Genomic DNA, 14,181 nt, shown 5'->3' on the forward strand with positions numbered 1-14,181 from the left:
ACTCCTTCCCAATTTAGAATGCATATGAAAAAATCGGTTGTAATTGACCATTTAAATAGTTGTCACGTAGCAGTCTAACTGCTCGAGTTAAAATGAGGTGAATATAATAATACAAACATAGAGTAGGCACATACGAAATACCATTTTGTATGATTAAAAAGAAATCGATACCATGAATGCTATGAGAAATAAATTAACGGCGACTAGATATTAACTTTTTATTTGAAATAAAGTTGCACTTTTAGATTGGTCTATGTATCTTATTTTATACGAATTCCCAAAGGCATTGCTTTACTGGAAAAATTACATGATATATTTTTTTTAGTATTTTTATTTACCTTGGGAAGTGATGTACGCAGTACGTTTTCACTGCGCATTAAATGTGTATCCTTCTTTAAGTAAAATACCAAAATACTTTTGTAATTGCTGATTGTTCATTTTATTGCTACTGGATAAAGTGTTATCTGTAGTAGTATCTTAGCGAAACCTGATACCCATAAATAACTAAAAGTATTAATTACATCTTCCTTGAGGAGACCGGGAGTTGTCACATGATAAAAAATTACTAATGGACTAACTTTAACCTTCTTACTAAGTACGTATGAATGTTTTAACCAAAAACTCACGCAACAGAGTACTAGGTATTTCAGCAGAAGTTTACGAAAGCTTTATTAACAAAGACTTAATAAATGTCACACGACCGCTCTGTAAAAAAGCTTAGCTGTTGGTCGAGTGCTTGATAAATGATGATAATATTCATATGATATATTCTTATACTTTTAGTATCATATACAAATAAATTGTTTACACACAGCCCCTGCACCTCTTATGACTCACCATTGCTAAAATTCGGTCAGGACATTTATAGTTACAATCGATAATTAATGTCATATAGAACCAGGCCACTACAGATAAATAATTGTTACACTAAATAGTTTGAGTATTGTATAACTATATCAAATTACTCTGCGGTCGACACACACGACTACCCAAATCCGTTCACTTATAATTACGACACTGAAACTCGTATGTTACGCCGGCGTCGGCCTGTAAGGCTGAATACTATCTAGCGGAATATATGCCTCGCTTCATTTCTCGATCATTTGTTTGAATTTGTGTTAAGATAAGTATAAAGTTAATTTAAAGGAAGACAACAACTCCACATAAAAATGGTCTGAGAGATCAATTTACTAGCTTGGGCAACTTAAAACAATATTTTTAAATAGACAAAAATATCGACTGTGCAAAAATATGTTAATATATTTGCAACTCCAGCTTATATAGTCTGTTTCAACGATATATATTGATACAAATAAACGTATCGTTAATTGATTATCTATGGAGTTGTCTCTGGTATGTAAGAAGAACATAAAATAAGCAATTAGTCCAGTCGCTACAGATGTCGTGTTTTATGAAAAAGTTACATAGAATTGCAATCATCGCACACTCTCTATTGAAATGTCTGAATATTGAATAACCTTAGATAATAATACTTAAAAACTTTAAAGCTTCAATTCATTCACGATAAAATCATACCTTTAAATCAAATAATTGCAATATCGTGTTTTATTAAACCCTGTACACAAGTATAATAATTGTTTAAAACATATTATAATATTAGTTGCGGTGAACACGATCATGAGCAAGCAACCTTACAATGACATAATAATTATAATAATAACATAGTGTTGCTTATCTAAATTAACTCGTAGTTCCGGATGCAGGTCAACTAATTTTTGACCTATCAGTCAAATTGGTTTCATATAAATGTATAGGTACTAATTATATATAGCCGGAGAGTTAGTTTGAACGCGCTGAACTCAGGATCTACTGAACCGATTTCGAAAAATCTTTTATTGCCATTAATAAGTACGTGATCCCTGATAGACTGAATACGTAGCTCGGGCGAAGCCGGAGCAGAGTCTCTATATATATAAAAGAAAGTTATGGTAGTTATACGACTAATAAGAAGTGAAGTAGTTTTATTTTTATTTTATCTACAAGTTTTGTTTCGACATTTGCCTACAGTATATAACAAAATATATACAATTAAAGACAAAAGAAAGAGTATGCAAATTGCTCGAATGATAAATAAATTGAAAACTTAAAAGCAAAGTTATTTCTCCTCAGTTTTTCTTAGTTAGTTCTTTATTCTAAACGTTGCAGGAAGTAGAACTTGTCTCTTTAGTCATATATTTTACAAACAAGATTTAAGATATATGTATGTAAAATTTATGATGTAGGTATGTAAAATGTATGACTATATTTTTGATACATTGATACTTAATTGTAATTATTTCGCCAAGTCGTACAACATATAGTTTGCTCCAATTTTATAATTTAGTAACGACCAAAAACACTTATACTATAAAGGGATATAATATGAGAAGGTCGAGTCTAGTTCTAAATGCATTTGGTGTGACAGTTTAGAGGTATAACCTTATCCCAATTGCAGTGAGGTGTGGCGAATGGATACAATGGTTGTTGCTATGTGCTCAGAGCATTACAAATTACAATACACATTTGGTACACTTGCAAACATGTGTAACTGATAGATACATCTTGATTGTGAGGAACGTCTTTAGTCTGTGTTGCAACCTGTAAATTTAACTAGTACATACATTTAACTAGTGTTTGTTGTTTGTTTTCATGTCGGTTATGCTGAATTATAATCGTTTATTATAAAGTTATCGAATTTATAAAGCGTGACTAACTAATATGGCATTAATAAGGCGTTTTGAATGTACTATCTTGCCTGTGATTTTAATACATAGGGTTTTATTGTATAAATGAGATCGAGTGAAGTACTTGAGATCATGTACTGTAAATAATTAGAGATAGAACTTGACTCTAAGCTTCAATTATTAACATGTACATATACATATAATAACATTTTATTAGTTTTTATAGGTAGTAAAAAGTGTCTACTTTAATCAGTTTTTCAACAAACTTCATGTTTGATAGCTGACAGAGAGGGGATCAAATGGAAAATAATGTGATAATTTTGTGTTACAACCAATTTAAGATATATAATACGTTTATTTTATTTAAATACGATCTTGTGTAAATATTTTTCATTCGTTAGTATTTTTTAAAGTCATAAGCGGGCATCTGAGTTCGTGGTTCGCCTGATGGTAAGCGAAGAACACCGCCGATGAACATTCGCTGAGGTAGTGCCTCTGCGAATGCGCTGTCAGCTTTTAAAGGAAAGGATTGACGACAGAAAACTGCTCTGTTCTCCTCCGGTTTTCTGTGGAGGTGTGGTACTTCTCCAGTGCGAGCTGCTCCCAAATATACATTTGTTCTTTGACTGTTTTTTAATAGTATAGTGACAATAAATTAACATAATGTAAGCAATACATAATTCAAATGAGATATAGTCATATAGTATCAGATGCATTGAAAGTAACTATGAATCGAATATAAGATCTGAACTTTAGATACGTGTACGCCATTGAAAACGCTAAATGTTAAAGCCATTTAAACTCCGCCGTCACTTATTAGGCGATAAAAATCACAAATGCATAATGCAAAATTTAATAAATCTAACATCGCCTTTGTGTTCAAAAAGACATATTCTTTGTTTTAATGTGTAGCAAAGTCAAGGGAAATAACAAAGATATGAAGGAAGTTCAAGATTGGCTTGATCGAGGCGATAAAATCTAAACAGAAGAAGGAATACATCGTCGTATACAGTTAGTTGAATGGAAAATGAAACGCAATTTCCGCAAAATATAATATTAGCCTATTTAATTATTCATTAACCTATAGTCTTATATAATCCTACTAATCCAACTAATAAATGCGAAAGTATGTAAGGATGTGTGTGTGTTTGTTGCTCTTTCACGCAAAAACTACTGAACCGATTGCAATTAAATTTGTTACGTAGTTGGACAACTGAAATAACATATAGGCTTTTTATCCGATATTCCTACGAGATAACGACTTACACGAGTGAAACCGCGGGGCGCAGCTAGTCTTATATAATCTCAATTCAGTTCAAACTTAAATGTACAATCTAATAGACAATCACTTATTAAGGAAAATTTTAGGTACCTGTAATTTCGCACTTAACAGTTAACAAGCACTTGGCATATTGCCGAGAATCATGTTTATCCGTGGTTTGATTAGAAGTTTAGTATTATTTAAATAAAGAACTAAATCGTCTTCAAATTGTCAGAACGAAACCAAAATAGGACCACATGGCACTAGCTTTGAAATGAAATAAGAATCGTAAAAATTTGTTCACCCAGTGTAAAACTATGTAAACAACATAAAAAATACAATCGGATTGTTCACCTCCTCCTTTTTTAAGTCGGTTAAAAGCTACACATAAATGCCCAACCGCACCCGGCTCCTTGTAGAGCTTTGGATAAAGTATTGATACTATAGTATAAAATGGCAAACGCCGTTTGAAACTTCATATTGCAAACGCTTGGTCGGTTTAAAATATACTTTTTTTTAATGTCATTGTCGGCGATGGAGCTGGTGGGTCGCCTGTTGGTAAGCGCTACCGCTAGCCGTCCATTGCGGATTGCTATACGCTTAGATCTTTCACATTAAGCAACAGATTTTGGTAGTTTTTTATTTAATAGACAGACTGATTCAAGAGGAAGGTATATATGTAGATATCATGTATTATTGCACACGTGCAAAGCTGGGGCGAGTCGCTAGTTTTGACGTGACAACGTCTTAAATTAGGTTGCGGCTCGGAGTCACTCATGAAAAAGTGTAACGCCCGGTAACGTTACGATGAGTCACCGAACTATGATCGGTCCGCCGCGCGCGCAGCACTAGAGAATTAGGCGCATTGAATCGGCGCGTGCTTGTGTCTCTGTCTCTGTCTTTCTCGAGCGTTCTTGGCGTTGTCACGTAAAATCTTCGCCCGTAAAACCGACTTTACAGGCAACCATTTTTTATGTAATTAGCATTAGTACCAATCTATTAACGGAATATGGAAATATCTCAATTATTGTATTCTAACAATATTACAGAGGAAGGATACTAATGCCCTTTTCATTTTAATGCTTACCACATTTGTAGACTTCCTTATAATTAGCAAGCCTTGTAATCTAGCTACGAGTGCATCAATGACCGATTAAAACAATTTGTTGAATAGCGAAATAAACGATAAAGAAGAATGACTAAAAGTTCACTCTATTATTAATAAAGTATATATAACTAGCTGCGCCCCGCGTTTTCACCCGCGTAAGTCCATATCTCGTAGGAATATCGGGATAAAAATTTGCCTATATGTTATTCCAGTTGTCCAGCTGTCTACGTACCAAATTTCATCGCAATCGGTTCAGAGGTTTTTGCATGAAAGAGCAACAAACACACACACATCCTTATAAACTTTCGCATTTATAATATTAGTAGGATGTTACAGTTGATGTTAAGTTTATTGTTTTTTATGCAAATCCTTAAGTGATTAAGCTTTAGGCTTCATGAAAATTTTGTATAGGGATGTGCGTGGCCTCAAATTAATAGGGGGCATTTGTCCCAAAAAATATATGGGCTGATGATAAAGCCAGCATTGAGAGACAGTTACGCTAATAATGTCGTAACACTCATAACTAGTTGGCATGCTAATTAAAACAAATGCATACATTAAACTACTTACTATTTCTGAAAGTCGGAAAAGATACAGTAATAAGGAATATCAATTGACGCAAATTAACAATCTATGGATATTTTAATACGCGAATGCGAAAGCCGTTATGAAATTATAGAGATAGCTTATCGCCTGTTTTACTTGCTTCAGATTCTTGATAGAGAAATCTACGAAAGGGGTTAGACCGTTAGGAACTAAACAAGGATGACGTTGGGAATGATAGCTAGTTTCATATAGACTTATATATATATATATATAGAAATAAATAATATTAGAGCGTCTGTTTTTATTATTGAAAACAGTAACAGTTTTAAAGATGTATACAAGTACATAATAAACTAAGTAACTAACTACTATATAACTTTCACAATGTTTATCTGCCCAACTTACCTCTGGATCGGCTTGACCGATTTTGCCAGGAATTTCACTGTTAGATAGTTAATGTAATGTACAATTGTTTTAAACATTAGCTTTCCGCGAAGGTTCGCTCGAAGGAAATCTCGACAGACCCAGGGTGTGACCGGCCAAGTTCCCGTTCTCGTCAAATCGGTTCAGTCGTTCTTGAGTTATAAATAGTGTAACTAACATTTTTTTATTCATATGATATATAGATATGATTTTTTCTTAATCTGAATTTTGCTTCTTATCTAGCGTAAATATGCGGCATAACTGAAATTTTTTTAGGTTATTTCTGGATATAGTTAGGAGGCTAGAGAGATGAGGCAATTTTTCTATCTTATTCCTTTCGAAATTTCCTTTGACTCCGAGAACAAAGCCATCAATTATAGGTGAATTAAATTTCGATTGGTCTATTTCACAGCTTATAAAGAAACTAATCATTTAGTCTCATGTGAAATAACACTTTCTTCCAAACGCCAACAATTCGAAAGGACCTATTCCATAGGAACCGAAAATATTGGTCCATACGTTCGATTATCTCATACCCCCACTAAATAGAAGGGGTGATTGTATATATAGTGATGGAAAGCACGCAATTCACTATACGTGTTAGTAGGCGTGTTGTGTGTGGACTTTATTGTATTTGTGTGTGACATGTTTCGTAAGTGTGTTATTTTGGCGGTGCTGGGGTGCGCAGTGGCAACCCCCGTTGCGCAGTACCAAGTACAGGTTTGTTGTTTTGTGTTTAAATGCTTCATAACGGCTGATCATATTTGGACGTAAATGGCGCTTTTTATTTATAGGCTACATGTATTGTGTTGACACTTACATATTGGATGTATTTCCAACTTATTTAAAGTAATGCATTTATAGATAATTTTTTCATTTTTGATGTAACATTGTGTGAGGATTACAAAGTCAAATATAATAATCATAAATCCACATTTATTTAAGACGTATTCAGCGTAAAGAGGAAATAAGGAGTGCCATCATTAAAGAAACTGCTTGCATCCTTGCTAACATTGTTATTATAAAATTATGGACAATTATTTTGTCGAGAAAAGGTTTCAAGTGTAATTTTAGTATATTATTAGATGAAGTAACGTAGCTTTATAAATACGAATAAAAATTTCAAGAAAAAATAATTCCAGTCGATATAATAAATTCTCGTTTTCTACGTTACCAGTTGTATAGAAAGATACAAAAGTTTTTTTTTGTGACTATTATCCTCCGGATTCGGAGCACATTTTTACATTTAATTTATTAATTATTCATCTTTAATACATACACAAACACCATCTCGCAAAGAACTTGGAAGTTCTTAGACATAAATTGATTTATGGGCTTTTTTGTAAGAATAATTTATGTAAGAGCTGATAAATTAAATAATCCTTATACATTGGCATCTACTTATATTTAAATAAAATTAATGAATTTCTTTGTTTGTTACTTTTTAACTCAAAAACTATGAATGAGATTGTTTAAAAAACATATTTTAACGTTTAAATCTCCATTTTTACAAATTAAATATTCTGTTATTTTTTTTCTATCCTGTGTCACCCAATTGTTGAGTTACTCTATTAAATGCAACTAGCAAAGATAAATAGAAACACAGATAAACAGTTAAATATTTTTTTGTTGCATTACGCTACTTTTTTATATAACAGATCTACAGATAATTAATTTTTTTGTTCTATTACGCTATATATACTTCCGCTTTATACGTCTGTTACAAAATAATGTACAGTACAAAGATTGCGTGATCAAGTTCATTGAACAAAATTGTCGTGAAAGTTTTCGCTTATCAGACAATCACAAACTCCCCTCACGCATAGTAATTACTGCATTTTAGTTTTCACTGTATTCTCAAGATCCCTTATACATTTGAGTAATTTTTATTTTAAATAAAACTGTATTAGCCTCCAATGACCACTATACAAGATAATTCAATGGCATTACTATTAGAAACAAAAGAGAAAACAATAATATACATCCAATAAAAAGCTAAAAAAATAAGAATGACAATCTATTCGTATAATAACTCAATTATTTATAATGCAGTATGCTATTCAATTACTCATATAATATTTAGGTCTGTAATTAAGTTATAACTATAATAACACTGCATTAACACATGAATCACGTCACATCGCGTGTTAACGTCATATACGAGAGCAATTAATAAAAATTAATTAAATTATAACTATAGTCCCACTAGTTACATAACCGTAGACAGTAGGTTAACCCGATTTAGTTAACAAGCATAACTGGTTCATGTTACATAACTATATTTTGAGGTTAATTATATCGAACATAGAATTTCTTTTATAAATATGATGATTGACGATTTTTACATGATTTGTATCGATTTTTAATTAAATTATAATTTCCATAGAAAATATTATTTTGCCTTTTTGGTTTAGATAAGTATGATGTATTATAGAAATAAATTGAATATAATACTGAAATTTTCCTAAATATTAAGGAGGATAGAGGAGATAATTCAATTTAAATTACTGTACCTAACTATTAGCCTTAGCCTAGACCAATGTCTATCCTAAGGCTAATAGTTACAGATATGCAACATCACTATCGATTGCATAAATAATTTAAACTCACATCTATTAACTAAGATATTACTAAGTAGAAACAGAATCTATGGAATTATGTATCGTTTTGCATTTAAATTTATTTTTTATCACCCTAATCAAGTCATTTACTCCCAAATCACAATCTAAACAACAGGCCTCATATAAAATTGTATCAAAAAAAGTATTGGTCTCAAAGAGCAGTTCATGGCGATAGCTTTTATTTTAATATGAAACAAAATTCAATAAGTAATGAGCCATGACCACCTCTACCAAAATAAGAAATATGTAAGATAATGAATAAAAATGTTACTAACAATGTACTTTTACCAGCAGGAAGAAGGCATTCCCCCTCATCTATTAAGGCAGTATATCGGCCAGGGTCAGCAACAGCACGCACCCCGTCCCCAACATATACCGCAAGCTGCGCCTGCGCCAGCTAGATTGGTAAAGAAACAATAATTTAAAAAAAAATCTTCGAACAAGCTATGATTAAATTTTTCCCTTCTAGTAATTTGATTGTGATAAAACTTATGGCTATATCTCGGTATATGGATAGTACCTCAGTAGAATATATAGTTATTAACACTCGTGAATGCATGATATGGTGTTAAAAAATTGTCTACGCAATTGTGAATCTTAAGTTACAATTTCAAAACTACGGGAAAATTCAATTTCATTTCATTTCATTGCAAAGTAAATTTAATGATATTTCAAATAGGTAAAAAGCAAGTCTTCAATCAACATTGTCTAGGGCATTGTTTTTATTTGTGGTATTATAACAAGTCAGAAGTTTATATCTTTATTATCCCCATCTAGCCATACAACATTCCAAGTGAAAAGCAGTACCAGCCCCGTCCTCAGTACCAGCCCCAGCCACAGTATCAGCCTCAGCCTCAGCCCCAGCACCAACCACAGCCTCAATACAGACCCCAACCACAAAGGGAAGAAAGGCCAGAAGACTTTGATGTAAGTAATAAAGCTTCTAAGGAATTTTAATAGTTCAAAGCATTAATAAATATACGTAAACCTTCTTCCTCTAGAATCACTATTAAAACACCCCATCAAAATCTGTTGCGTTATTTAAAAATTCTAAGCGTACAAACAAACACAGACGACGGAAAGCAATTTGTTTTAAAGTATGTAGTGAATATAAAGAAAATATAAATTATGTAATTAATTAAATACGAAAATTTTTATTCAACCATTCAACCAATTTTATATGCAAATTTGTAGATCTCTAAAACAATATAAAAAGTAAATTACAGTTTAAGGTGTTATTTCTGGTGGAAACTTTGAATAGATGTAAAATAATCATGCATACTCGTAAAGAAAACAATGGATTCGCGAAGTACCCGATAAAGCAGTATTACAATAACACGCATTACTATATGTGAGAACTGGTTACGTCTAGGCAATTTTGACCAATTGCAATTTCACAACATTTCACCAATACAGGTTGACCACTGCAAATCGCTTCGGCACAGTCGCATAATACAAGTTGTAGTCGCATAGTACATAGTTGATGCAAAACTGTTATTTATTGTATGTATTTTCTGTAATATCAAACGTGTTTCAAGATTCCGCCACAATGTAGTGATAAAACATAAAACAATATAAATAAAAAAATAAAATAAAAACATATACGTTATCGGGAACGTTGGATTGAGAGCTGCGGATGTTTTTTTTTTTTATTTAAGTCAAAGTCACAGTTAATGCTAATATTTAATGTTATCAATTACATAAGTGCTATTTTCTTCTGTTATTTTATTCATTATCAATTTAATAAAGCAACTGCAAGGTAAAGAAGGACAGGCAGGTCACAATTGGCTTATCATTCACAAAATGGTTAAGGAAATCGTCCCACGAAACGCCTAAATTTATACCACTTATGTAACGTGAATTACTGCTACTGAAAAACCGCCCGTTAACATCAAAGTTTTGTTACACATTTATATAACCTAAATTTTGGAACTGCGATCACGTGCGGATCACTTCATCTGGTTTCCTCACACATTGCTCCATTTATATTCATTTGGAGAACGTGTTTAAAGCAAGTTTCGAGTGAAAGTAGATCATTTGATCCCGTGGTTATACTGATGCAGAATTACGTTGGAAATTATGTCCTAAGATAATGAATAGTTGCATGTTTTGTAATCTGATACCACATAATATAAATATTACACATTCTTAGAATAACTAGACGAGTTGAGGAATAATTTTCCTTTATTACAATTAGGGTTATTGTCTAAGTGATATAGGTGACTAGTTATTAGTTAAACTTAAAAAAATATGCATAAATACTTAAAAATGGATATTTTTAGTTCGAGTTTATATTTTTATTAAATAATAGCTGCGCCCGCGTTTTCACCCGGGTAAGTCCGTATCCCGTAGGAATATCGGGATAAAAAGTTGCCTATATGTTATTCCAGTTGTCCAGCTGTCTACGTACCAAATTTCATTGCAATCGGTTTTGTAGTTTTTGCGTAAAAGAGCAACAAACACACACATATCCTTACAAAGTTTCGCATTTATAATATAAGTATGATAGAATAGGTAGGTATAAAGTAGGATTATAATCACCGTAATATGTAACACATTTAATCTGCATGTATGTGCAGAAAACATTTAATGAATTTTTGTTTTTATGCGTGATAGATCTGAATGAAATTACAAAATCCGAACATATCCTCCATTACTCAATAAATTTATGTATTTATTAGTACATTATTGGTTTCAATATTACTGAACAATAAGCGGTTACTTTCATATAGGAATCTATCCTTGACTTTTAACCGCGTATTTATGACCCAAAGGTTAACGTACTGTGTGAACCTACGTATACCGTTACAGATGTTTCTTAGACATTCGCAAACTATTGCTAATTTATAATACTGGTTTGTATAACGCGTATTTATAAGTACAATTCGAACGAATTGTTTAACATATCATACGTAATTGATAACGTCTCTATCAGCTAGTATAGAACAAAAAACTTTAGAATTGAACAAGAAGATATGATCTTAAAACAGTTTTAATATTTTTATTGACTTTTACTGTATTACTCATTATCTCTGCTGTGCTGCTCACTATATTTTAAATTAGGACAAAAAGTATCCTACCACCCAAGTCAGCTCATACCCTATCTGAATACCAAATTTCATCAAAATCCGTTCAGTAGTTTCAGCGTAATTGACGGACAAACATCCAAACAAACAAACTTTCACATTTATAATATTAGTGTGAAGTGTCGTTATTTCAGAGATTTTATTCCACAAACAATTCTCACTAACCAGTCCTAAAGATTTTAACAATAACTAGACTTAAAATGTCTTGCAGGCCAATCCATCTTACCAATTCGGTTTCGACGTCAACGATGATCAGTTCACCAACTACCAAAACCGTAAAGAACAGAGAGACGGTGACGTCATCAAGGGGTCTTACTCCGTGGTAGACAGTGACGGTTTCATCAGAACTGTTACGTACACCGCTGACCCGAAGGAAGGCTTCAAGGCTGAGGTAAACTTGGTTTGAGTAAATTTCATTGAGCAATTATGTAATGATGTTTTTTGGGAGCAAACTTTACAGTCATTGTATACAATTTATATGATAAATCTCATTAAAAACGATAGATTTGATATCGTTAGATTACTTACATTTTACAAATATTTTATGATAATTTACACAATTGCCAGTAGTAACAATATTCAGTGCATATATATAGTGATATAGGTAATTAAAGAGAGTAGTGTCTTGTTGCTTTACTTTAAAGACATCCCCTATTACATTTAAATAATTGTTTTCAGGTATCCCGCCAACCTACAGACATCGTGGTCAAAATCCCCACGCCGAAGCCCCAAATCCAGCAGCAACATGTCGCGCAACCGCAACCCCAGGTGCAACAAGTCGCCCAACCTCGGCCGCACCCCAACCAACAACAGTACTACCGTTACGAATAGTTCTAGGCCATTCTAGACTCATCGAACAATGTCTACGGCATCATGATTAACTTTCTTTTTTTCGTATAACAAAATGATTAGGTATCTGTTTCGCTTTTGTTAATTGCCAGTTAAGAAATATTTCATAGTCTGCATTCCTTTATTTTTCATTTCATTATAAATTTTCATTCATTAACTATAGCATGCCATATAAAAAATGTTGTGTATGCTTCTTTATCTTTTTCAAATAACTTATTAGTTTTATCTATAATATTCACACGATTCAACCTATATAAATCTATACGTTTTCTTCCGTAGATATTGTTAATGTAGAAAGTATTAGCTTCTAGTTGCGACCTATTAGATTAAGATTTGATTCTAAGTCCTAAAGATTTTGTATGTTATGTATAAAAATATTTAATGTTTATTTAAATATCACATCTATTTCTATGAAACAAGATTGAGGTTACACTTGCCAATGGCACTTTACGCTTCGTATTGCGATATTACTTTTTTATAGATATTGAATTGTTGAACATTAATTAGTGATATAATAATAAAATAAAATTTTAAAACAATGTCTTGTTTACTTTACCAACCTTGATACTTTGATATACTCGGAAATAGTAGTAAACTGCACTCTAATGGATACATACATTATATGCCATATAACATCTTATTAAATTATAAATATATAGGTCATTATTGTTTTATTTGTGTCTGATAATAAAAAAACAAATACAGCACAAGAAGAAGAATAAAAATAATACAAAATATAATTCCTTAAAATTTCTTTTATTCTCACAAAAATTCGATGTTTTCGTTAACAATTAATAACTTACGATATACATTTAAGAACTATCACAAGGGAAATAAATATATATAACTATTTTAATAATTTAACAAAAATACCTACATTCAGTCTATAAGCAAGATGTAAATAATTTGATATGCAATATGATAACTTTTATACAATAAAAATTAAAATAAAATAAATTATGATTGTAATAGTTTAGTTACTGAGAAGGAATATTATTAAATGCATGTCTGGGTAATAAAAAATATGATTATAGACATAATCATTACTTGCATCGATTTTGGAGGAATATCATCCCATTATTTGGTCCTAATATAGTTGAGCTACGTAAAGAAAATGCTTTTGATCTTAAAGCACTAAATTCATAATAGAATATTATGTAGACAAGAAATAGACACCTATAAGTCAATTCAATTCAGTATTTAAATATAAGTACTTAAATTTTGACTATTTTTCAGATTATTGTATCAAATACCATAGTCCATAACTCATAAAATATTTAATTGACGTTAAGATAAGCGGGAAATGTCATCATGACAATCGAAATTAAAACAACAGATTATAAAAATTTATTAATCTACACGTAAAAACACCTTACGAAAAAAATTCTTCGTAAAGGAAGTAGCAACTGGAATGTTTCTACATAATGTTGACAAAACAACAAATTTCTTTTACATTTGAAAATGATTATGTAATCGACGTTATTATTATAACCTATAAAGTTCTCTAAGTAAATTTAGTTTTGAAAAATGTATCAAATTCCTTCAGAACCACATCTACTATTATATTCCGATTCCTTATAAATATAAAAGTGTCGCAAAATTG

The 14,181-nt window shown here is 31.6% G+C and overlaps 1 protein-coding gene across 3 annotated transcripts in view; it reads left to right on the forward strand.

The window, feature by feature from the left end:
- The first annotated feature begins 6,596 nt into the window (after nt 1–6,596).
- The window catches only part of LOC119831379 (DNA translocase FtsK), a 9,305-nt gene continuing 1,720 nt past the window's right edge, over nt 6,597–14,181 (forward strand). The window contains exons 1-5 of one of the 3 annotated variants that reach the window (XM_038354695.1): nt 6,597–6,742; nt 8,935–9,048; nt 9,421–9,570; nt 11,941–12,120; nt 12,408–13,117. In XM_038354695.1, the coding sequence (XP_038210623.1) occupies nt 6,668–6,742; nt 8,935–9,048; nt 9,421–9,570; nt 11,941–12,120; nt 12,408–12,560 (672 nt within the window). In that variant the 5' untranslated portion in view covers nt 6,597–6,667 and the 3' untranslated portion in view covers nt 12,561–13,117. Of the gene's footprint in view, nt 6,743–8,934; nt 9,049–9,420; nt 9,571–11,940; nt 12,121–12,407; nt 13,118–14,181 lie in introns of those variants that run through there. The other 2 variants (XM_038354694.1, XM_038354696.1) reach the window with 2 other exon arrangements.

This window comes from Zerene cesonia, chromosome 13 (assembly GCF_012273895.1).
Source record: "Zerene cesonia ecotype Mississippi chromosome 13, Zerene_cesonia_1.1, whole genome shotgun sequence".
Lineage (NCBI taxonomy): Eukaryota > Metazoa > Arthropoda > Insecta > Lepidoptera > Pieridae > Zerene > Zerene cesonia.